General features: G+C 50.1%; 3 protein-coding genes and 1 long non-coding RNA gene across 4 annotated transcripts; 3 read left to right on the top strand and 1 right to left on the bottom strand.

The window, feature by feature from the left end:
• Positions 1-648: 648 nt before the first annotated feature.
• On the top strand, positions 649-2,728 carry SLC25A5 (solute carrier family 25 member 5). Its single transcript, XM_069811086.1, has 4 exons — positions 649-855; positions 975-1,461; positions 1,578-1,718; positions 2,331-2,728. Exons 1-4 carry the CDS (start codon positions 745-747, stop codon positions 2,486-2,488), a joined length of 897 nt encoding a protein of 298 aa, XP_069667187.1. The 5' UTR covers positions 649-744; the 3' UTR covers positions 2,489-2,728.
• A 6,251-nt stretch (positions 2,729-8,979) lies between these two features.
• Positions 8,980-12,646, bottom strand: STEEP1 (STING1 ER exit protein 1). The gene is made up of 7 exons (XM_069811080.1): positions 12,451-12,646; positions 12,216-12,333; positions 11,995-12,036; positions 11,744-11,882; positions 11,127-11,216; positions 10,890-10,982; positions 8,980-10,124 (listed from the first exon to the last, which is right to left on the bottom strand). The coding sequence occupies exons 1-7, from the start codon at positions 12,572-12,574 to the stop codon at positions 10,062-10,064; spliced, it is 669 nt and encodes a 222-aa protein (XP_069667181.1). The 5' UTR covers positions 12,575-12,646; the 3' UTR covers positions 8,980-10,061.
• A 1,171-nt stretch (positions 12,647-13,817) lies between these two features.
• On the top strand, positions 13,818-23,033 carry UBE2A (ubiquitin conjugating enzyme E2 A). The gene is made up of 6 exons (XM_069811081.1): positions 13,818-14,044; positions 14,331-14,411; positions 14,549-14,574; positions 19,941-20,030; positions 21,060-21,148; positions 21,584-23,033. Exons 1-6 carry the CDS (start codon positions 14,001-14,003, stop codon positions 21,710-21,712), a joined length of 459 nt encoding a protein of 152 aa, XP_069667182.1. The 5' UTR covers positions 13,818-14,000; the 3' UTR covers positions 21,713-23,033.
• Positions 14,581-18,903, top strand: LOC138690707 (uncharacterized). Its single transcript, XR_011329472.1, has 2 exons — positions 14,581-15,625; positions 15,657-18,903. It is a non-coding gene; the product is annotated as an uncharacterized lncRNA (long non-coding RNA).
• Positions 23,034-25,317: the final 2,284 nt, after the last annotated feature.

Here is a 25,317-nt window from a genome sequence, read left to right as displayed (position 1 = left end):
GATCACGAAGAACCGGTTAGTAGCAAGGCTAAATGGTAGAGACAGCTGTTAGGTAGGTGAACTGTAACTCGGGTGACGTTTGGAGGCCGCCGTGCAGTGGAGGTGGTGGGTGGGTGGTGGGTGGTGGGGTACGTGTCTGTCCGAGCATCTCGCCCCAGCTGCGCTCTGTGCGCGCGACTGATGTCGGGAATCCGTACGGTACTTGCGGCTCTGTGACTCCCAGAGCAGGGAGATCCTAAGGGGAGAGGTCTCGGAGTGGGGGGGCTCAGCTGAGGTTCCGTGGGCTCGGGCCCTCACACTGCGCCCTGTCCCCCGCCTGAAGATGGAGGAGGCTCCGCGCCCCCCCCCCCAAACCTGGCCTAAACCCCCAGCCCCGCTGTCCGCCCGGCCTCCTGCGCTGTTGCCTTCGTGATGGCACCCGGATTGAGGGGCTGGGGGGGCGGGGGGGAACACACGGGACGGACACGACGCGGCCACGCGTGTGCCCCCCGCTGCTGCGCCGCGGCTGCCCCCCCCCCGCCCCGCACCTCACTGCCCCTGCGGCGGCCACGCCCTCCCTCCCGCAGCCAATGGGCGAGCGGGACGCGGCGGCGCGGCGCGCCCCCGCCCACGTGTCCGCCGCCGCCCCTATATAAGGGCGGCCATTTCAGGCGCCCGCCCCCCCCCCCCCACCGCCACCACCCCCGGGCTCCGCCGCCTCACGCCTCGCCCGGCCTCGCCTCGCCTCTCCCGCCGCCTCCCGCCATGACCGATGCGGCCGTGTCCTTCGCCAAGGATTTCCTCGCCGGCGGGGTGGCGGCCGCCATCTCCAAGACCGCCGTCGCCCCCATCGAGAGGGTCAAGCTGCTGCTGCAGGTGAGCACCGGGGAGGGAGGGAAGGAGGGGGGGCCCACCGGGGCAAGGTCGCCGCAAGGAGACGGGGCGTCGGGCCAGGGGGGGTCGCGGAGCTGACGGCGGCGTCTCGGCCCCCGCAGGTGCAGCACGCCAGCAAGCAGATCGCCGCCGACAAGCAGTACAAGGGCATCATCGACTGCGTGGTGCGCATCCCCCGGGAGCAGGGCGTCCTCTCCTTCTGGCGCGGCAACCTGGCCAATGTGATCCGGTACTTCCCCACCCAGGCCCTCAACTTCGCCTTCAAGGACAAGTACAAGCAGATCTTCCTGGGCGGCGTGGACAAACGGACCCAGTTCTGGCGGTACTTCGCCGGTAACCTGGCGTCCGGGGGTGCCGCCGGCGCTACCTCCCTCTGCTTCGTCTACCCCCTTGATTTTGCCCGAACCCGCTTGGCAGCGGATGTGGGTAAAGCCGGGGCCGACCGGGAGTTCAGCGGGCTCGGTGACTGCCTGGTCAAAATCTTCCGGTCGGATGGCCTCAGGGGCCTCTACCAAGGCTTCAGCGTCTCTGTCCAGGGCATCATCATCTACAGAGCCGCCTACTTCGGCATCTACGACACCGCGAAGGGTAGGTTGACCAAAATGGCGCTAGAAGGGAGACGCTGGGCTGCGGCAGGCCTGTGGTGCGTTTGGGCAGGTGCTGGTGGCTCACCTGCCCTTCTCACCAAAACCTCTCTCCCGCAGGCATGCTTCCAGACCCAAAGAACACCCACATCGTTGTCAGCTGGATGATCGCTCAGACCGTCACCGCTGTCGCCGGCTTGACCTCCTACCCTTTCGATACAGTTCGTCGTCGCATGATGATGCAGTCTGGCCGTAAAGGAGGTAAGTTTCTGTCTCCTTGCGTAGGAAGCGTCGGGCATCCCTGAATCAACAGGTGGTGGTGGAGCTGAGGTGAAGGCAGAGTGGCTTGGCTTTCACCAAGCCGTGTGGATATCCTCATCTCTTGTAAACAGCAGGGTGTGAGAGGGGCTGCAGAAGTGGATGGCAGGCTGGGGGGCACGGATGGGTCAGTCTCTGCAGCATGCCTGTAAGGTGGCCTGTACCAGTCAGATATCTGTCAGTAGTTAGCAACAGCAGAACTTGCCTAAAGATGTTGCAAACTAGTGTCTCTGGGCCAAGAAGAGAGACAACCCTGGTAGCAGGCACGGCCTGGCTGACTGTGCAATAGCTTTTGGGTCTGGAAGTGTTGGTGTCAAAGCAAACAGTAGCTGCCTTCTGCTCGAACCGGTCCTTCCAGTGTCTCCCAGGGGTAATGCAGCAGCAACAGCGTATCTCCTGGGTGATCTTGTCCTCTGATGCGCTGATGCTGGAGAAAGTCAGTCAAGAAATGGGATGCACTTGAGATTATGAAGCTGGCACAGACGTTAGGCCATTTCTGACCTGGATGTTGGGGGTCACGGGCATCAGATTCCTAACGCTGTCTGTCTCCCGCAGCTGACATAATGTACAGTGGCACTATTGACTGCTGGCGGAAGATTGCCCGGGACGAGGGCTCCAAGGCATTTTTCAAAGGTGCATGGTCAAATGTACTCCGAGGAATGGGTGGTGCTTTTGTCTTAGTCCTGTATGACGAAATCAAGAAGTACACATAAGTTGTTTCCTGTTGTGAACTGGCATGTTGTTCTATGTAGTCTATGACCGTTCATGGACTGGTTTGAAAACCGTCTAGATACTAAACATTGACGGCGGATGTTTATACAGGTTGGCGTGGGGCAGGAGCGACTGCCTGCCCTGTCTTTATCAAGTTATTCCTCCCTGAACGGGACTTACCATGGTTTCTATTCCAGTCACTCCTGCTTAAAGAGTACAAAGAAATAAAAATCTGAAACCAACTTTCCTCGTCTCATGTTTGTTCTTGCAGCAGCTGCAGCATGAGGGGCTGGGGGTCTCTGCAGTGATTGTAGAGAAGGAGTAAGGCAAACCACCTCCATCCTGCATGCCTTGCTGCCTCCTAACTACCTGTGGCCTCCAGCAGGTAAACACGGTGCAGGCTGCCAAGGAAGCTGTGTAGTGTTTCCTCCCCAGTGGAGGCCAGTGGTGTGGGCTGGAATAGGGACTGGCAGCTCGGAAGGACTCACCCAGCTGATCTCCCCTGAGACCCCAGTAACCAGAGATGATGCACTGGCTGTGTGCCACCAGGCCTGCGTCCGGCCCATCTGCTCCCTGGAGCTGGTGAAACCTTGTTTTGAGAGTGCCAAGTGCCTAAGCCTTCTGCAAAGCACAGCCCTCGCCACGGCGCTGAATGCCTGGGAGGCTGGAGAAATGTCTAAGGGGTATTTGCTGCTGTCCGGAGGAGCAGAGCTGGCATCGTGTACTCTGGCTTAGAAACTGAGCTACCTACTCGGGCATGTTAAAACCCAGCCAGAGAACATAAGTGCAGGTAATTGCTGCTCTTCTCTAGAGCCCCTGGCTAGCCTTGCCCTCACACAAGGTGGTGTGCTGTGGGGATGTAGTAGCTGAGCAGAAACAGACAGCTCCTGCGCCAGGGCTGTGCTTGCCAGGCAGGGAGCTGCATCCCCAGGCTCATCCCTTACCCCTGGAAGTTAAGCTTGTCCCAGACCCAAATTCTGGGGGAATGGGGAAATTTGGGAAAAACTGCAAGACTGGGCAATGTGTGTGGCTTGGCCTTTACTCAGACATCTCTGTGGGTCTGTGAGCTGCCCCAGTGAAGCTGCCTGGTTTCTGCCTGGGGAGCTGGGGCAGTGAGTGGATGCTCTCCTGGTCCTCTGCCCTTCAGATCAGCGAGTCTTTCCTCACTGCCCCCATGCCTTTGGTCCTTTCTCGCTGCCCAGGCCTGCTGGAAGCAGTTGATCTCAATCACTGAAACCAATCTCAACCACTGTCTGAGGCAGCTAAACAAGCCCTTGTGTTGCAAAGGGTGGTAGTTGTTTTTATTGCTCAAATCTAAGTGGGGCAGCTGGGCATGAGAGCGCAGCACCGTCCCGCCGCAGACGGCATTGGCGTGCCTGGGTCCCTGTGAATGGGTGTGTGTGTTCGTGATGAGAGATGGTCTCATGCCACGCTGTTGAGCCAAGAGCCTTTGCTGGTGCTTTTCAACTGCCCCTGGGCTCCTGTGGTGTGAGATCCTCCCCTGCAGAAACAAAATGGGCTGAAAGTTTCCCTGTGAGAGGTGGAGCAATGCCACAAGCGGTAGGCAGCGTGCTGGGGGAGCAAGCAGCAGCCTTACCAGGGAGCCCTCACCTACTGCACAAATGCAAGCTAATTAATTAAGGGCTCTTGGCTCTTACTGCCTCCTGCTGCTAAGCTCTCCTGGATTTCAAGGGCTGTTCTGAAATGCTGCTGGTTGCTGAGCATGGGGCATCCTTTCCTTCCCTCAGCAGGGGATGCGTGGCTGGGCCGTTAGCACAGGGAGGTAAGTGCATCATTTCTTTCTCCGCATGGTGGTGGGTGACCGAGGTGCTGAGCAGGGCTGTTGTGCCAGGCTGCAGAGGAGCTGAGCTGGGGGACCCGTAAGTCCTTAGACCTACAGCATTTTGCATCGGGCTTGGGGTGCAGGGCTGGCACCAAGTGAAATGGGTTGTAGCTACCCATGCTAGTTACTGCCTTTGGGTCTCAGGGAAGAAGCACGTGTTTCACAGGTTTCTTTAGCTCTGGTGGACAGGAGACGCAGGGCAGAGCCTGCAATGGGTTTTCCCTGTGCTCTGCGTGGGCCTGGGGCCCCCTGGGGATGTAACACCCCCTCCTGGCAGCTCTCCTGGGAGCAGCTTTATCTGCAGAAGCAGGTTGGGGGGGTTCAGCTGCTGCTTTTGCCACCACAGGAGCACATTACAGAGGAATTAAGGGCTTTGTTCTTGTGGGGAAACTGAGGCACGGGAAAGGGACTGGGGCCAGCCAGTGGCAAGGCAGCGAGCTGAGTGCAGTCCTTCAACACAAGCATTCTGTCTACCAGGCTGTGCTGCCCCAAGGACGGCAGGGATGGATTTTCCTTTTAAGCACGCTTCTCTTGTGGGGAGTACTGAACATCTCGTACGTTATGATTTCCTCCACGGGAGCTGTGCCCAACCCGGTGTATTGGCCCTTTTGCTGGCAGGGAGGGGTGGGCGAGCGCCTGTAACGCCGCTTTCATCTCGGCCCCTCACCCGGCGGCCATAAATCCCAGGCTTAGGAGCTGTTGACACAGCACGGCTGCTCACGGGATTGTAGGAAGCACTTGTCAGTGGCTGGGGCAGGTGGGTAGTGGTACTGGAGGTTTGGAACGGCTCGGTGCACACCAGTCCCCCCGGGCTGGGCTGGCTGTGGTGCTGGGGGGCTGTGGGATGGGGCTGCCCTTGCCCCCCGCCACCTTTGCGGGGCTGTGACCTCGCCGGCTGGGCTGGATGCTGCGGGGACCACCCTTCGCCTGGAGGTTTGGGTGGCGGGCAAGGTGAGGCAGGGGCAGCTGTCCCCTTCCTAGGGGAATTTGGGAGATGCTAATGGTGGCAGAGATGGGAGCAGGGCTCTGGGGCTCGCCCCGGGGTGGCAGGAGGGAGGTGTGATGGCTGAGTTTTCCTGCTGTCTCTTCTGCTGGAGATGGGTGCGGGGCCAGGCAGTGACCGGGGAGAACAGCAGCGTCCCCCAGCCCCCATCTCGCCCCACATCCAGGCTGAGCTGTGGAGGCTACAGGGGAGCATCACGGCCAGGGTGTCCCAGGGGTGGCGGGGGAACAGGGGCGAGCAGGCACGCACGGACAGGAGAGATCTTCATCCACCTGGCGCAAGCAGGGAACAGAAGCTCAGGGTATGCCTCGGCAGGGAGGTGGGCAGCCCCAGGCTCGCTCTGCCTGCGTGAGGCCACGTTTCTACCTCGTGTTTCCACGCGCACATCTCTGCCTTCAAAGTGTCACTGAAGCCTGACCTCCTCCAAGCCATGCCCAGCACTCGGGGCGGTTCAGCGTAGGGTCCGAGCGTGGCAAAGCTGAGCCCCAGAGCCAAGATGCCGTGGCTGGAGGAGAAGCAGCAGAAACCAGTTGTGTTGCATGGAGTTAACCTGCTCCTGAGGAAACAGGGGCTTGTCTGAAAGCTTTCTCCAGTGCACACCCTGCACCTCTTGCTGGGGGCGGGGGGGCTGGTGCCTGGATCTCACCAGGCCTTGCAATGGAGAGCATCTCACCTCAGGGACCCGACTTGCACAAGGCCAGCACGGTGCCAGCTCATCCCTCCCGTCATCCCCTCCAGCAGCTGTTGAGCTGCCCCAGGCTGTGTCTCTGGGCTCTGGATGGAGCCAGGAGTCCCCCTGTCCCCATGTCCTTGTGACCATGGGCCAGGCATGGCCACAGCATCCTCCATGTGCTGCCAGCAGCTGGCGCAGAGGGGCAGGGGAAAGTGCGATGCTTTGTGTCGCGCAGGGTAAAATCGGTTGTTCCCATCAGGGTGGATGTGTTGGAACCACCTGCGGGACTGATCCTGCCACTGTCCAGCCATGCGAGGTGTCCCTGTTGGCTGCCCAAAGCAGGTGGGTCAGGCTGCAGGGCAGGAACTAGAGCTGGTGTGCCCGTGGGGACACAGCCCCGTTTCTGCACACCCTGGTGCCATACCGAGCTGCTGGGGCGGGGGATGGTTTTGGGCACGCTGAGCCCTCAGGAGCTGCCAAAAGCCACACCAAGACCCACAGCATCAGGGAGGTTCTGGACGGTGTTGTCCTACCAGGCGGTTGCTGGTTGTCGCTGTCTGATCCTGCTGGGGTTGACAGAAGTTACAGCCCTGGCTGCAGGGACAGGGCAGTGTTTTTCTCGCTGACAAGCAAGGAGACATTGGCCACTTGTGCCTTTAAATCCTCCCAAAAAGCCAGCATGCTGTGGCCAGCTAGGTTCATAAAATCTCCCCAGTGGAGAGCTACAAGGTTTCCTCCCCCATCCCTCAGAGCTCAGCCCTGCAGCCTTTTAAACAAGCCTGTAATTTTTATTTTAGATTCTTAAATGCCTGGATGTGGCAGTGCCCCACAGACCTGTGGGGCTCTTTAGGGTAACACCAGCAAAAGCTGGGACTAGTTTGATTTAGGCTGATCAGTCAGTGCTGTTCCCAAGCTGATCACATTGTCATACACCCCAAAAAAGTTAGTATGCATTTATTAATATTCATTGCAATAGTCTAGGGAGTCAGAGCGAGCCATCTATATGCCAGTCTAGCAGGTGAAATAGCAGAAACACAGAGCACAGTGCAAGGAGAGCTGTAATAGCTGACCAGAAATATTTGCCTTCAGGTTTCGAGGCTGAGTTCTGCACATGGTCCAGCCACCTGGTCACATACCAGCTTCTGAACAAGCCTGGGTGTTATCCAGCACCCCAGAGCCTCTGTGATGGCACCAGCTGCGTGCCGGGAAGCCGGCGGGGAGGACCCTGTGTTGCTCCCCAGGTACAGCTGCAATTAACACCGACGAGGTCAGATGCACCATTCTTCTTCTTTTCAGTGTTTACAAACTGCATGGTTTGTTTTGTTTGTTTTTTTTTTACAGGTTATGAGGAACAAGGCAGCATTGCTACACATGGAGCTATTCTGACATGGTAATTCAGACTAGGTTCTTGCAAACACACTTGGAAATTGGACTGGACTAAGCCATGAAACACACTAAGGTAAGTCTGGCCATGTGTGGCAGCATTTTTGGAACAGATCCTCTCCTCCACTTTTATTTCACATGCTACTTTGCTTTGCAATACCTTTGCATCTGGACAAGTTCTTATGTACAACATAGTGCTCAGTTAAACAAACAAACAAATCTATCACCTACCTTTATTTACAGATTTATAAAAACTAATGTTGGCTTTTACGGTAGCACAAAATCTGACTTTTCTTTGGTCTGAACACTGCTGCAGATTACCCAGTTGCTACCAGGGTGTGGGAAACTACAGAATGGCTAGTTTTATCTATTATAATAGGCCATTTAATCAAGCATTTAAACTAGGTGCCTCTGCTTCCTGTTGCTGTAGACAGCTAACATATTTTAATTCATTTAGATCTAGAAATTAAAAACCCAACTTGATTTAAGTTGTTGTGACCTAGATCTAGTTAGGGTAGAAAATACATACTTAATAATGTATTGGATCAGATTATCTGTGTTGGAGTTGTTTCGGCCACTGACCGCGTAACTAGAGTGTGTTAGAAGTATCTCAGGGACTGCTCGCATGACAAACTACATACTCCCCTTTCCGACTGGGTCCGTGAGCAAGTCCTGAGCCGAACTAGGCGGATCTCTGACGACAAGAATGAAAAACATTGACTGAACATGGGCTGGTCTTCTAAAAGCCAGAAAGGAGGAGTGCTTGTGCTGTGAACGCTGCCTCAATGCTCGAGGTACACAGCTGAGGAAGTTGATGGCAGTTGGTAACTGCTGCTTTAGACAACTTGTGCTGAGCTGTGCACTCACTGCATTTTCTTTGTGCCTCACTGAACTGCAAAGTTGGTCCTAGTCCCACCTGGCAGCCCCACATCAGCTGAAGCCCTGCGTTTTGTTACTCCCAACCTTAAAACCCCAACTGTAACTCACATTGTCCCCGAGTCAGCTTCTGTTCTGGGTGTCACTTGAAGCATGACTATATTTCATCCTTTATTACAACTGGAGACGAAGCAGTCCGCATCCCAGCAGACCTCACATGGTTCACAACCTCTTTTCAAATTCCAAAGTCTTTGACTCTGGCTTGGAAAAAACTTACTCATTTTTATAGAGACCAGCCTGCGGTTCTTTGGAGCTTGGGTCCCTCCCGGAGGCACCCTGGGGCCCTCACCTGGCTGCACTGTGCTACCACACTTGGAAAAGGGGTTTGTGTAACGGAGTTGCACCCACTCATCCCTCCTGCCCTTCCCAAGTATTACACACCACCTTATAATTGCTTAAGTGAAGAGCCACTGGGTGTAGGCTTCTGGAAATAGGCCTCAGATTAGCAGATATCAGCAGGGGACAAGATCAGTGCTGCTTGAGTTAACCTGAACACTGCTTACCCAGCCTGGCTTTAAATTGTCACAGGACTGACGGACGCATCCCACTCTGCCAGCTCTGGGGCAGAGTTCACTCCCTCCCTTACACCTTATTTTCCCAAAGAAAGGAAGGATACATCCTTAGGCTAAGCAGACCCGAGTTTTCCCAGCCAGGGTTACAAAGCCAGATAGAAAATCTTTATTGATTATAGAAAGTCTTCCATGATAATCGTGGGAGATGAAGCATTTTCTTCATTGCTCATGTTATCTTACGATACTTGGTGGAGTAAGAACACCCTAGGAAAAGTATTTTAGTTGAAATCCGTTAACATGGTATTTAATCCCAAGTAGAGCAATAAAGACGTGGGCCATAGAGCACTATGACTATGTCACGTAAGAGACATAAAATATTACTTCCCAAACAAGGTACTTTACACACCAATTCTTAATGTTGTCTTTATCCGAGTCCTTAGTGGTCAGTGCATTCAAAACAATTTTTCCTTCTCCTTCATATTTTAGAACTCCAGATACTGACAATGTTTTGCAGAACAGGTTAGTTCAGACGTGCAGTTGTATTCTACATTAAATGATCACCAATCGTATCAGTAGCTTCCAACTATATCTTTGTACTTGTTAGTGGTGTAACACGCAGGCAGTTTTTGTTTTCAGTAGTTTAAAACTGGGTTGGATTTCATGTTCTTGTATCGGACAGTATCCGTTGGGACAGTGTAATTCTGTACAACTGCGCCTTTCCGATGGTCAGCAGGAGCTGAGACTTAAGAGCTGCAGCCAAGCCTGTGCATGTTTTGGACACATTTAAAATAACAAAATGAACAACAGGCAGAGCTTACTTTTATAACGATTTCTTTGTTGTACAGTTGACCTACTCTTCTAATACATTTATGGAAATCTTACACATTTGAAAACTACCAAAATAAAAAGACAGGTATCTAAAGGTGCACTGAACTCAGGAAGGCACCCAGCGAAGATTCTCCCAGAAGTAAATATTCTGGCTGGAACAGCTTGCTCGTAACACTGGGTCCATAGAGAACTGCAGTTTCAGCAAAGTCTCCAGTACCGCTGGAGTAATTACAATTGGTACCAGATCATCAGTTAGGACAGAGAGGTACTCATCCTCCAAGCTGGTTGCAGCACGTTGCCCTTGAACGTTGTCTGTTACTTCTGCTTTGTTGACAGAACTGCGATAGCTCCTGGTAGCTTTCTCCTGTCTCTGAATACCCAGCAGATGTGCAGCATTTCATTTGAACTGGTTATCAATCAGAGTTCCTTTCATCTTGGCTTTCTTGGCTTCCAACTCAGCCTGATTAAGAAAATTAAGACAGAATGAAATAATGTCTGGATATGTTTCCCTTCAGTGCTCCAATAAGGTTTGGTCTTGTCTGACCACTGCAAGCTTTTCACACCAGGAGCAAGAGTAGCTCAAGTTCTTTGCTGACTCCCTCCTCCCCTGAGGTACAAAATGAGGACCACCTTTAAAATCATAAAAGGTCCAAGACTAACTGCACAGGAGACAATTTCATACTTTCTATCCTCAGGTGGAAGCTACACATTCCCCCTACCCCCATCTACCCCTCTCCTGTCACAGCAAGTAAGATCAGCTGTGATGTTCTTGCCATGAATTCTTCAAGTGACCCTTCTGGTAGCAGCTGAGCTGGCAGGTCCTCCACAAGGGCCTTAGCTTGCCCTGACACCTCACAGCAAAGCCCTGCTCTGCCAAGCAGGCTTGAGAGCACAGCATTAGGGGTGCTCTGGTTGGCAAAGCCATGGCCTGGTTTCCCCTTCCCTCATTCCTCATCCAACAGGTCACAGAAATTCTCCCTGCAACAGCTCTGCTGCTGCTTTTCAGTTAGCTCTATAGGTAATTGCATATGATTTTAAGTTCAGGAGGACTAGAAGAACATCTCTATAAAACCTGTAAAGGAAGAAGTCATCCTCACAGAGCTACAAGTTCCCCATGACTGTACCAGGACCTCTCTGTACCTGTAGTCCAATCTGCAAGATAGCTTTTGTGTACAACGCCAACAGATCTCAAGAATTAGCGTTCAATACTGATGAAAACACTCACCAACTCTTGTAGCCTTCTTTTGCTCATGCCTTTGCGTTCCAGCTGTTTCTCAATCACTTTTGCATTCTGGGCATAGGAGTCTGCAATCTCTCTCTGAAACACATACGGTGTCATTTGCAACAGCAAACCCCAAAGTTACACCTTATCCAAATGATGAGACAATCACTGGTTCTGATCAGTGTCTGAGACAGCTGCCCAGTTCAGGTGTGACTGCCACTAAGGGCAGACAAAACTCACCGCTTCAATCTCCTCCTCCTCTTCATCAATTGTGGAGACTGTGACAGAACTGAACTTGCCCATGTCTTTGGTCCGTTTGGTCATCATCACCTGGGTAAGAAGCAGAGTATTTTGTTAAACCTTGGCAACAGTTGTGCCGCTAGGGATCACTTCCCCCTCCAAAGCTTTTAAGTCTTCTCTTGCAAGTCATTAAGATTACCTGAACTCTGTGGGTGGCAAAGGAGAATTATCCCCAGTGACTTCTGGGCTTAGAGCTGTCATTAATCAGAAGCAAACTCACTGATATACAACAGATGAGCTAGATTTTGAGAATCACTGTGCAGACTACCAACGTGACCTACTTGCAAATGGAAACTTTCTGGTAACTGAGCCTAAGCATCAGGCACAGTCTAGATTTTCAAGTTTATTTTGCTTTCCCTTAGCGTTAGGACTCCAAGGTGCTCTGTAAAGGAAAACTGAAGGCAGATGGGGAGAAGACACCAAACTGAGTCATTGTTTAGAGGTCTTTTTCTTTCTTTTTTTTTTTCCTCCACTCTGCCCCTGCCATTAAGCGATTTTACTCACCACACCCTTCTGAAAAGCAGAGACAACCTTTTTACTTCTCTAAAGCTGATTACCTTTTTGGGAGGTTCTTGTTTCTGAGTATATATGTTTGTTTTCCCAAAACCCTGGCCGAATTTGACCACAGCGCCATCAACAATAAACGTCACGGGAGCATTTTTCTGTTGGTGTTGATAAAAGAGCAGCAGTCCACACCTGGAGACAGAAACACACTGTAACTGGGGGGGGAAAACCCAGGCTCTGCCTTCCTACGGTTACCTCGCAAACGGATTCTAGAAGTCACTCGGGAGCCACGGCGGTCACTCACTTGCCACACTTCTTCCTGAACTGCCGCTCTATGCCTTCGGGCCTGGGGGAGAGAGGAAGAGCTTGAGGAGAGCGCGAAGGCGCTGGTGGCTGGTTGATGGGCCCCAGCCGGGTGAGGAGGCAAGGCCAGACCAGGGTAACCTCTTCCCCGGGGCCGCGGAGGGGGTCTCAGAGGGACCGGAGGGGGGTCGGTGGAGGCCTGAGACCCCCTCCTCGGCCCACCTGCGCAAGAAGACGCTCTCCTCCTCCTCGGCGTTGCAGAACTTGTGGGCGTGCTTGGCAGCGTCCATCACCCGAGCGCGGTCCCGCGGCCTCATCGGCAGCTTCTCCAGCTGACAGTCTGCGGGACAGCGGCGGCCACGGGCTGGCGGCGGGACCGGCACCCACACCCGCCGGGCCGGCGGCCTGTGTCCCCGTCCCCCCCCCCCCCCAGACAACTCTCTTCACGGCGGCTCACCCAGCACCAGCACCATCTGCCCGCACAGGCAGTAGTAAACGTGAAGCGGCTTCTCCCCATCGTCGTACTCCTCACGGTCCCGGGTGTCGGAGCAGACGACGGAGCGGGACACCACCTTCGGCATGGCGGCGGCGGCGGGGCCCGGCCTCCCCTCAGGCCCGGCCTCCCTCTCCTCAGGCCCGGCCTCTCCTCAGGCCCGGCCCCCGCAGCAGCTCGGCTCCGCCCGCGAAGGTTTTTGAAGGAGCTATGCCCCCCGCTGGGGTGTTTTTGGGTTGGTTTGGGGGTTTTTTTTGGACGTCGTCAAGGGGAAGCGAGGGGGGTGTTGGTGCGCAGCGGAGGGGGTACAGGCGCCCCGCTTCCCAGCGCAGGATGGCACGGCGTGGTTGCGCGTTAAACGCGAATGACAGCGGCAAAAGTCAGGCCTTGGCGTCGTTCCTCTTAACGAAGAAGCGAGGCTGAACTCGGCACGGAGGTGCTCCGAACCGTGGGGAGCGGGGAGCCGGTCACGGCGTTTCCCTTTGCACCCCGTTTTGGGCTCTGCCTGCGCCTCCGCCACCGGCCGGGTGACGGGAACGTCTGTCTGTCTGTCTTGTCTGGGCAAGGGGCACATCTGTCTGTCTTGTCTGGGCAAGGGGCACATCTGTCTTCCCTGTGTAATGGGCACGTCTGTCTGTCTTGCCAACGAACGGGCACCTCTGGCGAACCGAAAGGCAAGGCGCAGAACAAAGTCTCTTCCTGAGAAGCGCCATGATCTCATCCGTTCCTTATTGCGCAGGCAAGAGCGGGAAGGGTCAAGGGCAGGAGCTTAAGTGGTGTTTTTATTATTTTCTTTCAGCTTCTGCGAAAGGCGGTGGGTCTTCCTCCCCGTGTCTTTTGCTGAAGCCTCCTGCGTGCACAGCTGTACTACGTCAGGTTACAAGCGAGGATGAGGTTGAAAAGCAGGGCCTATCCCGTCTGCCCTAGGCAACAGCTGAGAGAAATTCTTTACTCCCAACGGCTATTAAAAAAAAAGGTAGAAAAGAGTTTATTTCCCCTCGGAAAAAGCTCTCTGTGGAGGCAGAAAGTGCAGCGTAGCGGGTTGTGCTGGTCTTGGCTGGGGCAGAATTAATTTTCTTGGCAGTCCCTGGTACTGAGCGATGTTTTGGGTTTCTGCCCTCCCTCCGTGACGTCATAGGCCACGTTCCACCACCCCCCTGCCACGGCCGTTGGTACAGCCCACCCCCCGCCTTAGGCACCACCTCCTCGCCCCCGCGCCGCGGTGGTAGAGGCTGCTCCGGGGGCTCAGCGACATCCGGCTCCGCCCCCTCTCCCCGCTCCGTTGGTACGTCCCGGGATCGCCCGGCAGCCGGCGCAGGAGTCGGTGGAGCCCAGGCCCCCCCCCCCGTTTCCCCCCCCCCCCCCCGCGCCAGCCTGAGTGGTAGAGGCCGCGATCGCTCCTGTTCGTCAGCGCTGCCGTTGCCTCAGTCGGAGTTCGCTGCCGCCGCCGCCGTCTCTGGGCGCCCCGTGCTCCCTCTGATAGTGTATGAGTGATCTATAACCCTGAGCCCGCCATGTCCACTCCGGCCCGTAGGCGCCTCATGCGGGACTTCAAGAGGTACCGAGGCCGCCGGCTGAGGGGAAAGGGGAGGGCGGGCGGGAGGAGGGCGACGGGCCCGGCTGCTACCGGGGGAGGAGGGGGGCAGCAGCACAACATGGCGGCGGGGTAGGGCGCGCTCCGCTGATTGCGTAGCGCCGGCCGACGGCGTCCGCCTGCGGGTTACGCTGTTTGCGCAGGGGCGGGTAGCTACCTGCCTGGGTTACGCTGTTTGCGCAGGGGCGGCCGCCGGCCGCGCGGGGGGCGGCGGCGGGGCCGGCGCCTCAGCCCTCCCTGTGCCCCGCAGGCTGCAGGAGGATCCCCCGGCCGGGGTGAGCGGGGCCCCCTCCGAGAACAACATCATGGTGTGGAACGCCGTCATCTTCGGGTGAGTCGGGCGGGGGGCCGGGGGCGGCAGGCGGCGGGGGGCCGCCGCCGCCGTTCTGCCTCCCGGGGCGGGTGGGGGGGTGTGAGAGCCGGGCTGCCCGCGGGGTAACGCTGTGCTCTGCTTCTTCCCTCCTCTAGGCCCGAGGGGACCCCTTTCGAGGACGGTAAGTGCGGGGCTACATACGGGCCCGGTGTTTGGCTTTCTCGGGGTAAACTGCTGCAGCTTGACACGGCCTTGGTGTGTCCCTGCCGTGGGCTTTGCAACAGGTGTGGGCCTGGGGACGGAGAAGGGGCACGGGTGCGTATTCACCTGACCACACATCCGTATGCTGGACTTGCGTAAATTTTTTTTTTTTTTTATCCTACTCCAAGCAAGGCTTGTGGGTTTATATTGCTACGTTGATTTACAGAAACATACAAATTGGCTTGGAGGGGCTTGCTTGCAATAGCTAAATCTGACTATCCTGAGCCTACTTTAATGTACCATTTTAAGGATCTCCAAGCTTTTCTGTTGAACCCTGGATCATGGTTTTAGGGACGCTCGTATTTGGAGAACTGTCAAAAACCTGGTATAGGACCATCGTCGTTTGGTTCGAGTTCTGTTTTTTCTGATGCTGGAAGTGCTGTGCGAGTAAGTCCCGACGTGAGTCAGCTGAAGTAGGAAATGGACTGAATGTCTGAGGAAGTTCAGAACAGATTTTTTGAGTTGTTTTTTTTTTCTTTCTTGGCATCTACTTCACTATGCTACAGTCGGTATCATTCAGGGTTAAAGATTGAAAGGACTTTCTAACTTCAAAAGCTGACTAAATAGGTCGTTGTAACATACCTGTGTCCTAGTAGTTTCTGTCTGGCCTTACTGTGTTTTATAGCTTTACTGATGCTGTATGAATACTTCAGCATCTTTGTGAAAACTTGTTAGACATGAAATACTGTCTAACTGAAATCAGTGATGCATTTTTTTAAGATACTTTCAGTGCAGGCTATAATTAATCCTAGATCTCCATGACTCATGACAAAAGCATAGGAAAAATTCCTTAACTCTTATGTTGTTCCTGGCTAACTCCTTTGTCTCTGTTTATCCTCGGAGGTAGCACCTGTGGGCATGCCTGTAAATTGCAGATTTTTTTTTTTTTGTGAAGATTTTGAGGATTTTAAGTATTTCAGGCCGAAGAAAACTCCAGAGACTCCAGTTACTTCTTTTAACATATTAGATTAGTTAAGAAACTTGCTACAGTGGCTCCTTCAGAAGTCTAATGTTTAGAAGTTGAGTATTCCATAACATCGCATAATAGAACAGATAGACTAAATGTATTCTGTTATCTCATCTTGTAAAGTCTAAGGGCTCCCTTAAACTTCTGTGAGGGTTGCTAGAGCTGCTTAGCTTCTGCCTGAGCACTGCCCCTAATAGAGTGATTCACTGTTTGGAGGAGAAAGCCATCTCCTTGCAGTGTGCTAAAATGGAGATTGTTTCCACGTTCAGGCTCTTCCAGCTCAGTGTGGGGTTAACAGATGCTATAAGGGCTTTTTTTCATACATTTTCATTTAGTTGCAGAAGGTTGGAGACTGCTTTTGAGAGCCCCGACATCCTGATTTCCTCTGTGCTTTCCACTGTGGCAGCACTGTGTCTTTATCTTGTATACTTAGGACATGTTGCACTCACAGCAGTTTGAAGTTCAAACAGATGCTTGAGTCTGCTACTGCTGTCCTGCTGCTTTGGTTGATCTAATAATATAATCTCAGTGTGTGATGGATTGCTCTTTTCGTAGCAAAGTGTGCGTTTTCACAGTATGCGCTCAGGAAAACAGATATATCTTGTGTTGCAAGATATGCTTATCTCTTTTTCCCTGGGACATATCTTGCATTGTGCTAGATAACAAAATACTAAGTGGTGCCTAGAGATATGGGTGTATTGGTGCCTCGGCTGTGCTTTTCCTTTAAGTGAGTAGAGTAGCACAGTTCAGATGCAGTTTAGCTTAATGTAGGTGAAATTAAGGGAATTCTTATTTAACAGTATTGAGCTGTTAGTTTGGGCTTGCTTTGTAACTGTGCAGGCCCTTATGAGTCAGAGGTACGCTGGAGCTCTGTAATCCTTTTCAGGAAGCCTTTGCAGGGCAGAAGTTGCTTTGTACTTTCGTTTTTAGGCTCTGTCACTTCCTGGTGATACTGTAAGACTTCACATACCTTGGTTCTTGTGAAAGTAGCCTGTGAATTTTTTTTGTGGTTGTTGTTGAACTAGAGGTGTAATAATTTCAATAATTTTGTGAGAATTACTGTTCTTCATCCTCATTCAGGTGAGGCCCTTCTCCAGTCGCAGCTTCTGAGGTTTCTTAGCTTTGTCTGAACTGAAAACCTTAAGTTCAAACATGTTTGTTTACTTGCTGTGCAGCATAATGCAGCTAACAACGCTCCCTCCCCTCCACCCCCAGACTTTAGAGGGTGTTTTCACAACTCGGCACACAGGCTGACTCGGCCTAGGAGCAACTACTAATTTAGATCAGCAGCATAACTTCCATCTTCTGGTTTAAGAGGATTCGATTGCAGGTGTCTGCAGTAGGACCCCGGGGATATTTATCCTGCCCTTCACTATATTTCTATGAATCTATATGTGTGTGGCATCTAAAGTGGTAGTGCTGTCACAGTGATGGAAATCCAGGCTCTCCCAGTCCTTCAGACCTGTTTCTCTGAAACTGGATGATATTGCGGTTAGTACAGGATTCCTGGCTTGGACAGAGTTAAGTAACACAGCTATTGTAGTATCCTGCCTTTCTGTGATGGTGGAGGAGGCTTGAACTGAGAAAGCAAGGCATTTACCTTCTGTATGGTTGGTTTGTTGCTTATGGAATACGGATTCTGTACTCTCACGTGGGAGAGGAAGAAATTGTTCATACTTTATGGACAGTGGAACAGAGCAGGCTGCTCTCCTTCCTTGCTGCGAGAAGGGCCTGGCAGGAATGTGGGTGCTGCTCTGGCGGGGGTTAACTCAGGCCAGCGTACAGGTTGTGGAGAAGCCTCCCTGTTAGCCACATGAGAGTCTCGCATCCCGAGGTAGGAGAAAACAGATCAATAAGGTAAGTAAGTACAAGAGAGAAAAGTGAATGTTCTACTAAGATCAGTGATGATCTTAATATCAATAATGGCAGTGAATATGGTAATTTCTGTTTTAAAATTGGCTGTCTAGGGTAAGTTGCAAGGAGTACCAGTTGAAAGCTTTAAAATTAGTGACAGAAGAGACTGGATGCTGAAGGCAGTGTGTGTCGTGATACCTGTTTCACTCGTGTGGACTTTTAAGTGTGAGTGACCCTTGGACTTCGGTTCATTGAATCTCTGGATTTGTCCTTTCATAAAGCTCAGCAATGAAGTGCTGTGTACTGTGGAGCTCTTTCAAAGAGCCATTGTCACTCTGGGTCTTGCCTTGGAAATTTGAGTAGGTAGATGCTCCAGTTGGAAGCTGTCTAACCACTCGCTCAGATTTGTGTTAAAAGTAATGCTGTCCTGTCCCTAGTGGGACAGATAGCTTCCCTTTCTTTCAGTAGTTTTAAATGGATTCTAGGACCAAACTGCCCTTGTTACCGCTTTTTGGCCATCGTATCTGTCCCCTCTGCTCCCACTTCAGTCAGTGTTCTAGAATAGCATTCATTTTCTCAAGTATGCTTGTTGAACTCTGCTATTTGATGGTTTGTGCTCAGTTTTCAGCCTACTGCTTGCTTAGTCACTCTTCCACAGCACAAAGCGCCTGCTTTCCTACTTCATGAGGCTACTGAGAACCAGAATTGGGGCAGGGAGAGCTGGGAATCTTTACGATTTAGAATCAAATCTCTTAAGTGTTCAATTCTAAAGGGCCAATATTGCTTGGGATCGTCACTGTGTAGGGAAGGAAGGGTAGTCCTGAGCTGATGTTCACAGCTGGTAGAAGTTGTTACTAACTTTCCAGTGCTGGCTTTCAAACTGATCTCAGATCTGGCTCTGTGCCTCTGGATTAGCTGGAGTAAAGCTCTGAAGCCCCACTGCAGACTTGGGCTAATTTGAACAATCTTAACTATACTACTCTTGTTCCTTTTGTTTTACAGTAAGATAGCATGCTGTTGGCTCTCTGCTCTTACGTTCTTAGGCTGCTAATAATTAACAAACATGCAAAAACTTATTTTTAGGATGTCGAGACTTCCCACTGCTGTACAGAAAAGCTCTGAAGCATCTGTACTGTATGCAAACTGGAATGTCAAAGCAATGACCTTCACTTCTTGTAACTCAATGTTATAGTTTATTTCCTTATAAAGGAAGGAGTCCCTGGGAAATAGTGCAGGTCCTTGCTGATCTGAAAAAAAGAAGGGGTTGAAAAATCTGTTCTCTGGCCACCAGCTGTTGGCACATGTTTGCCAGCCAAACAAAGGACTACATTAATTATAGTAGTGCTGGAAAACTCCCTCACAGTAGGAAGCAAGGATGAACTTCATATCAGCTCCCGAGTTTTAATTTGGGCACCGAGTGGTGGGGGGGGGGGGGGGGAGAAACTTGTCACTGATAGGTAAGAATGCCTTTTCAAAAAAGGTAGTATGTCTGCCCTGCCAGCTTGTTACAGCTATTACTGTAAGGTACATTCCTTTTATAGGAAAGCTCTATATTTATAGGAAGGTGCTTCAGATATTTCTCTCTGGGCATACCCAGGAACTTCATGAACTACCTCCCAGATTGGCTGGTCTGAGGTGATAGCATGGTAAAGAGAAGCTTGCATGTTCTGAGGTGGAGTATGTAGAGTTCCTTAGTTACTGATCTGAATCACTAGCAGTGCTTAGTCCTTTGGACCCATATTTATGCAGTTTAGTTGACAGACTTCTTATTCTCAGATTGTCATAGCCTGAGGAGAAGGGCTAAAATAACTTATGTTGGTGCAGGCTGTCAAAATGATTGGATGGGGACTTAACTACACAGTTTTCTGTTTCTGCTTAATCAGTCTTTCTCAAAGAAAGACTAGTTAGTGTGAAGTAAATGATCAGATTTTGATTTTAAAGTGTCTGATTTGGATGCTGCTTTCAATATCACTTTTCTACAATAAGACCTGATTACCTTACAGTTGCTGATAGAAATGTATTTTCTTGAAATTTAAACAGGAAATAAATAAGAAGGTCCTTGTCATGATAGCATGTTCCAGTCTTTAGGACTTACTAAATCATGGCCTGTTACACAGCTCGTTATACACCTGCTTGTGATGTTTTTGCAGTGCCCTGGGATTAGGCTTTGTGGAAGGGCAGATTTGTTTCCTTACACAAACCTTTTGACTGGGGCGGTGGTTTTGGCAGTAAAGGTAAGTCATACCAGAAACCCTCGTACCAGTACTGTCTAGGACTTCAGAGTTAATGATTAACTCCAAAGAGAGTAGAAGAATCATTGTAGGACTGAGCAATCTGTATTCCATATCTAACATGCATGTATGAGCACAATAGTATCAGTTTGTGCTTGTGGAGGGATGCTACTTACTCATCCCTTGTGTAAATTCATTCTGAATAAAGGTTACTTGTCTCTCTTTCAACTCCAGGAACTTTCAAACTCACAATAGAATTCACAGAAGAATATCCGAATAAGCCACCTACTGTTCGATTTGTCTCTAAAATGTTTCATCCCAATGGTAAGTACTTAGACAATGGTTTTTTTTGTTTGTTTGGGTTGGTTGTGGTGGTGTTCTTATAGCTTGCTACAGTGCTGTAGAAAAAGGTCTATTTATAAAAGTTTCCACTATCTAATAAGCTAGCAAAATTCCACTGAGGTTCTGTGTAGGGTTGGTAAGGATGAATATGTGAGCAGTGCTCAGGCTTGAAGTGAAAGGGGCAATAAAAGGAGCCTCTTACCTTTCAGGTGTTACAGCACAGTATTGATGAGACACTCCTCTCTCTACTGCGTGTTGTTAAACCTTACAGAAGAATATTTTGTACTTAAATAGCAGTGCCTTGCACTTTGGTCTATACGTATTACATACATAGCATAATGACACTGCTGAACGTGGTTGTCTTTTATCACTTCCCAAAAATGCCTGTAAGAATGATATACCTTGAAATGTAGTGCTAGTTTCCAATTATAACCGGTGATAGTAAGATCATTTAATTAATCCCCTTCCTTGGCAAGTAAAGGTTGGAGACATATTCCTTGCCTCCAAACAAGTAATAAGCTTTGTGAAGAAATACTGGAAACTTTAAAATGTAGCAAGAAAACATGTGTGGGTAAAGTGCACTGAGGGAAGGTTCTTCTAAAGCTGCCCTGAGAAGGGTGACTAGACACTGTTGTAGATACTTTCTGGCGAAATCTTAATATGTAAACAGCTTTTTAGTTGTGTTCTTCATTTGGTTCACTTGTGGGTAGTTTAAATTTTTTTTGCCTTAAAATCTATTCATGGTTTTCCATAGTGGTAGTTACAATGTCACAGAGAAGCTTGATGTTGAAGAATAAGCAGGGGTTGAGTTTAAACACCTCAGGCAGCTGTTGGTGACAAGCTTCACCTCTTCATAGCTACAGGCTTGTTTGCTGGATTTAAGTCTGTCAGACACTACTGATTTTGGTAGCGTTTGTCAGTATGTAGGTTTCCAGAATCACACAATACTAGGAAAAAACTGAGTAGCTCTACAACTTCTGTTTTAAGCCATTCTTCTTGAACCTTTTCTAGTCTATGCAGATGGTAGTATATGTCTGGATATTCTTCAGAATCGTTGGAGTCCTACTTACGATGTCTCCTCCATCTTAACATCCATACAGGTAAAAAGAACTTTGCATGAAAAAGCAGAATGAAATTAGGATGCTTTGACAAAAACAGCTCGGGAAACATGTTTGGGTTTTTTGTTTTGTTTTGTTTTTCTCCCAATAGCCAGTATAGCAGCTATACCTTGATATTTGCTAAAGTATGAATACTTCCCAGATGGAAATTGACCGGACAGTGACAGGAGGTGGTCACTGAAAGGACCCATCCAGCCATTGCACTGCTTGGGTGTTGCTGCCTGGCTGTCACTTAAAGAGTCAGCTGCACTGCTAAGATAGCGAAAGCTTCCAGTAACTTACACCTGGAATAATGCAGTGTACCTTACCTGTATCTAGATGAACTTCTGCACTCTCACTAGGAGGGATAGTTTAAGGATTATGTTGGAAAACTATGCATATTTTCCAGTGCCTAAGAATCTTTTTCTCTTCGTGCAGTCTCTATTGGATGAGCCAAATCCTAACAGTCCAGCAAACAGCCAGGCAGCTCAGCTATACCAAGAGAATAAGCGGGAATATGAAAAACGGGTTTCTGCAATAGTAGAACAGAGCTGGCGTGACTGTTGACCCAGGATGATGCAAATGAACACTCTGTTGATGAGGAAAATAAACAAAGTGTCCGAGTCATCTTTTTCCTCCTAGCATTTACTTTGAAAGCAGAATAGCTGTTGTGCTGTTGCCACCCTCCCTTGCTGAAGCTTCTTCTCCTTGGACATCAGAAAGCACCCACTTTGAAGTCAAGTGTTCTGTACTTGGGTTACTTGCAAAAGAGTTACTGATGCTGAATTCATTTTCTGTGGTCCCTCTCCAGTCTTAGGGCAGTATTGTGCATTTCTGTAGTGTACACTAAGCTTTTAATTGTAATTGTGTTATACACAGTGATGCTTATGTGTAGCTTGATAAAAGGGATGTTTATATACATACACATTTTTTAACTGATATTAACTAAAGTGCTGATGTGTCCAGGCTGGTCATTTACCTCTATTGGTTTAGACCCCACTGCATTTGTAAGTACTGAGTGAAGAAATAACCTCTCGTTTCCCTTTTGTAGTGGTTTATCAACTCCTTACTCATGGAAAAAAACCCAACTCTTAAATTGATTCCTATTCAAACATTTAGTAAGACTGTGGAATGCTAGTTACTTCTGCACTTCACATGCAAGATTTATGTACAGATATACATAAATCTCTACAGTTGTGGTATTTTGATCTTTGCTGAGGGTGAGAAACAACCCCCCCCTTTTTTTTTATTATTTTATTTTAAAGGACATGCCTACAGAGACTGCTTCAATAAGTTTCTATAGTCCTGTCACTAAGGCATTACTGGACAAAACCAGGTAGAGCTGTGGTACTCTGAGCAAAAGTCCTTCCACATTAAGGAAGAGGTAAAACCTGAAGTGTTCCAGTGGTGGAATTACTCTCCTTCAGCGTCGTTTTCCTGCCCCTTATCTTTAGCTGAGAAAGATAAGTTCTTTGGGATCCAACTTAGCCTTGTGGAAAGTTTGAATGAAGTACGGGGTAGGCACTTGAGTCTCTGCAGTTTCTGCTCTTTGTAGATGACTGTGTGGTTTGTGTGAGCTACTGCTGCATGCTTGGGTTAGTTTCCCTTCAGTTTTATGAAAGTATTTTTTCAACTGAAAAAAACATTTGTAAGTCCAGACTCACTTTTTTTGTAAGGCTAAGTTTGTACATTTGGATACAGTACCTTAAGCAGCAGTGTGGGATGAAACCTACAATTGTGTTGTCCACTGTTCCAGTGTCTTTTGTGTGCACATTGGTCTGTTAGTTGAGAAGTTTAACTTTGCACAAGTAACCCATGTAAGAAACTGTACATTTTTCAAAAGTTGTAAATAAAGTGTAACCTTAGTGCTTATTGTATAAATAGGCAAGAGGTGTATAACTGTGGTTATTTTAACTGGGAGGGTAGGAGTCTGCTGTGGGATCCAAGCTCCAGGTAGACTCTTACAGCAGGATGGTGAAATACTTCCTAAGCTTCTGGGCAGGAGTTGTTGTGCTTGGGCAGAAGCTCTGCCAGGTGTAGCGCAGGGAGAATAAACTCGGCCCTTCTGGCCAGAAGGAGGTGGCAAAGGAAGAAGACAGGGCAGGATCAACTAACTAGCAAAGAAGTGGAGAAACAGACACAAGTCTTGGCAAAAAAAGCACTTGCAGGAAGCTCAGGGCCACGTCATGCCTACGAGTGAACCACTGACAAAAACGGAGCCTGTGATAACATGTTAGTTACAGCAACTTAACAGGTGCAGTAATGAATTGATAGAGGAATCACATTTAGTTTTTCTCCTGTCTTATGAGGAGGAGAACAGGATTTAAAATGACTGACACGTAACAAAAGCTAGTACTGCTGCTTAGCAATTAAGATAGAAGCTGCCAGGCTCTTTCAAAAAATTAAATCGGGATTTATACCTGCTGCAGTAACAGCTCATACCCTTGAACGGGCCTTTCATCTTACATAGAGCAGCCTTTTACCCCTGAAGTCCTACCTAAGTTATACTTGCTCATTTTCTTAAAGGACAGAGTGTCTTAACTGGACCCTGATAACGGCCAGATGTGGCAATCTCTTAGGTGTGTGTGGAGAAGGCAGGACAGAGTGAGTCTGCCTCAAGTAATGGTCTTTTTGTTTCTTAAGCATTCCCTGGGCAAGACTTCGCCAAGTCAGAGCCAGTCAAGCAATGAGCACCTTAGCTGTGCCCACTGTTATAGACCAGTGCAAATAAGCAAAACCCAGCCCCGCCACCTGCATTGATAAGGATGACTGAAGCCAACCAAGAGTATCATCTCAACCATCACCCCTGTACCAGCCAAGCTATTGCAAGCAGAAATCTTTCTGAGTGCTCCAAGTCACTCTAACGTCACTGACCCTCTCCTCAGTCCCTCCATTTTTGTATTTGTCCTGCTAGTCACTAAAAAGAAAAAGGATGGAGTGGGCTCTTAAGGCAGCCAGAAACAAGAGCAGCACAGATCTGCAAAAAACCCACCTCACCTTTACACCCCTCTCAGGTAAGGCCTTCATCCACAAACGTAATTTTAAACCACATACTGGCTCTCCAGAAAGCTTACGGCTACGTAACCACAGCGGAGATGGCAAGGCTGACAATTCTTTAGCTCAAACAGGTAACACCCAGTCATCCAACCCTACAGCCACTCACCAAACAGGAAGGCAACAGACGGGTCCTGCACAGAGGTACTGCCCTTGGCAAAAACGGGCACCCTGGAGAGGGAAAGCAATGACCTGCACAGGCTCAAGCCAGACACCTACCCCTGTTGAGACACCGTTATGTTTAGCCAGCCACCCCCCTGCCACCAAAAGAGGCATTTTTTTCATCCCAAATACTGCAGTGGTGCTCTTGCTGCTTTTCTCAGCACCACCACACTTTGAAGACTTGCTGCATATCCAAGTTGGGAGGGGGCAGCTGCACTCCTTCTTGCAGGAATATCTGCCTAGAAAGGACCAGGCTTCTTCCACACCTACATCACCATCTGCTAGAGCCCAGCATTCAGAAGTTGAGAGAGGGAATAGCGCACACAAAAAAACCAAACAACAAAACCAACATACTTCCAGAATTCACTGCCAGATTATTTTTCTACAGAAACAGCAGCAGCATGTTTTTATTTTGGAAGGCCAGGCTAAGCAGAAGCTGTGCTGCAGCCAGCCAGGCAAAGAGAGGAGGGAATGCTCCTTCTCTTCTTCCTGAGCAAGTCTTACCTGCCAGGGCAGCCTCTTCCTTTTCACACTGTGGGGATGGAAATGCCTCTGACTGCACATCACCAGGATATTCTGCTTCATCAGTAGAGGTCAGTCACCCCCTCCTCAGTGCTGAGAGCATTTAGAAAGAGAGCAGGAGGTGGGAAAAAAGCTAGAGGATGACATAAAAAGATGGAGAGGCACATACAGGCAGCAGAAAACCAAAAGCGATAACCAAGACACAAGGCAACAGAACAGACAAAAAAAGAAATACTTCATTAGGACCAGCTTTGTGCTAGAGTCATCACCCTACTGGTGACAGAAAAACCCAGCGCCTCTAGGCACATCTCACTCTTGGCTCTTCCAAGGTCAATTCCAAACCTCTGTTTTCCAAGCACGAAGCGAGCGTTCCTCCAAGGCTCACAAAGCACCGTGTCCTGCGGTACTGCCGGCGGAACAGGGCGGAGGTCCGA

The sequence above is a fragment of the Haliaeetus albicilla genome, chromosome 23, assembly GCF_947461875.1.
Source record: "Haliaeetus albicilla chromosome 23, bHalAlb1.1, whole genome shotgun sequence".
NCBI classification, from domain to species: Eukaryota; Metazoa; Chordata; class Aves; order Accipitriformes; family Accipitridae; genus Haliaeetus; species Haliaeetus albicilla.
Note: the sequence above shows the minus strand (reverse complement) of the source record. Positions and strands in the feature narration are given on the sequence as shown.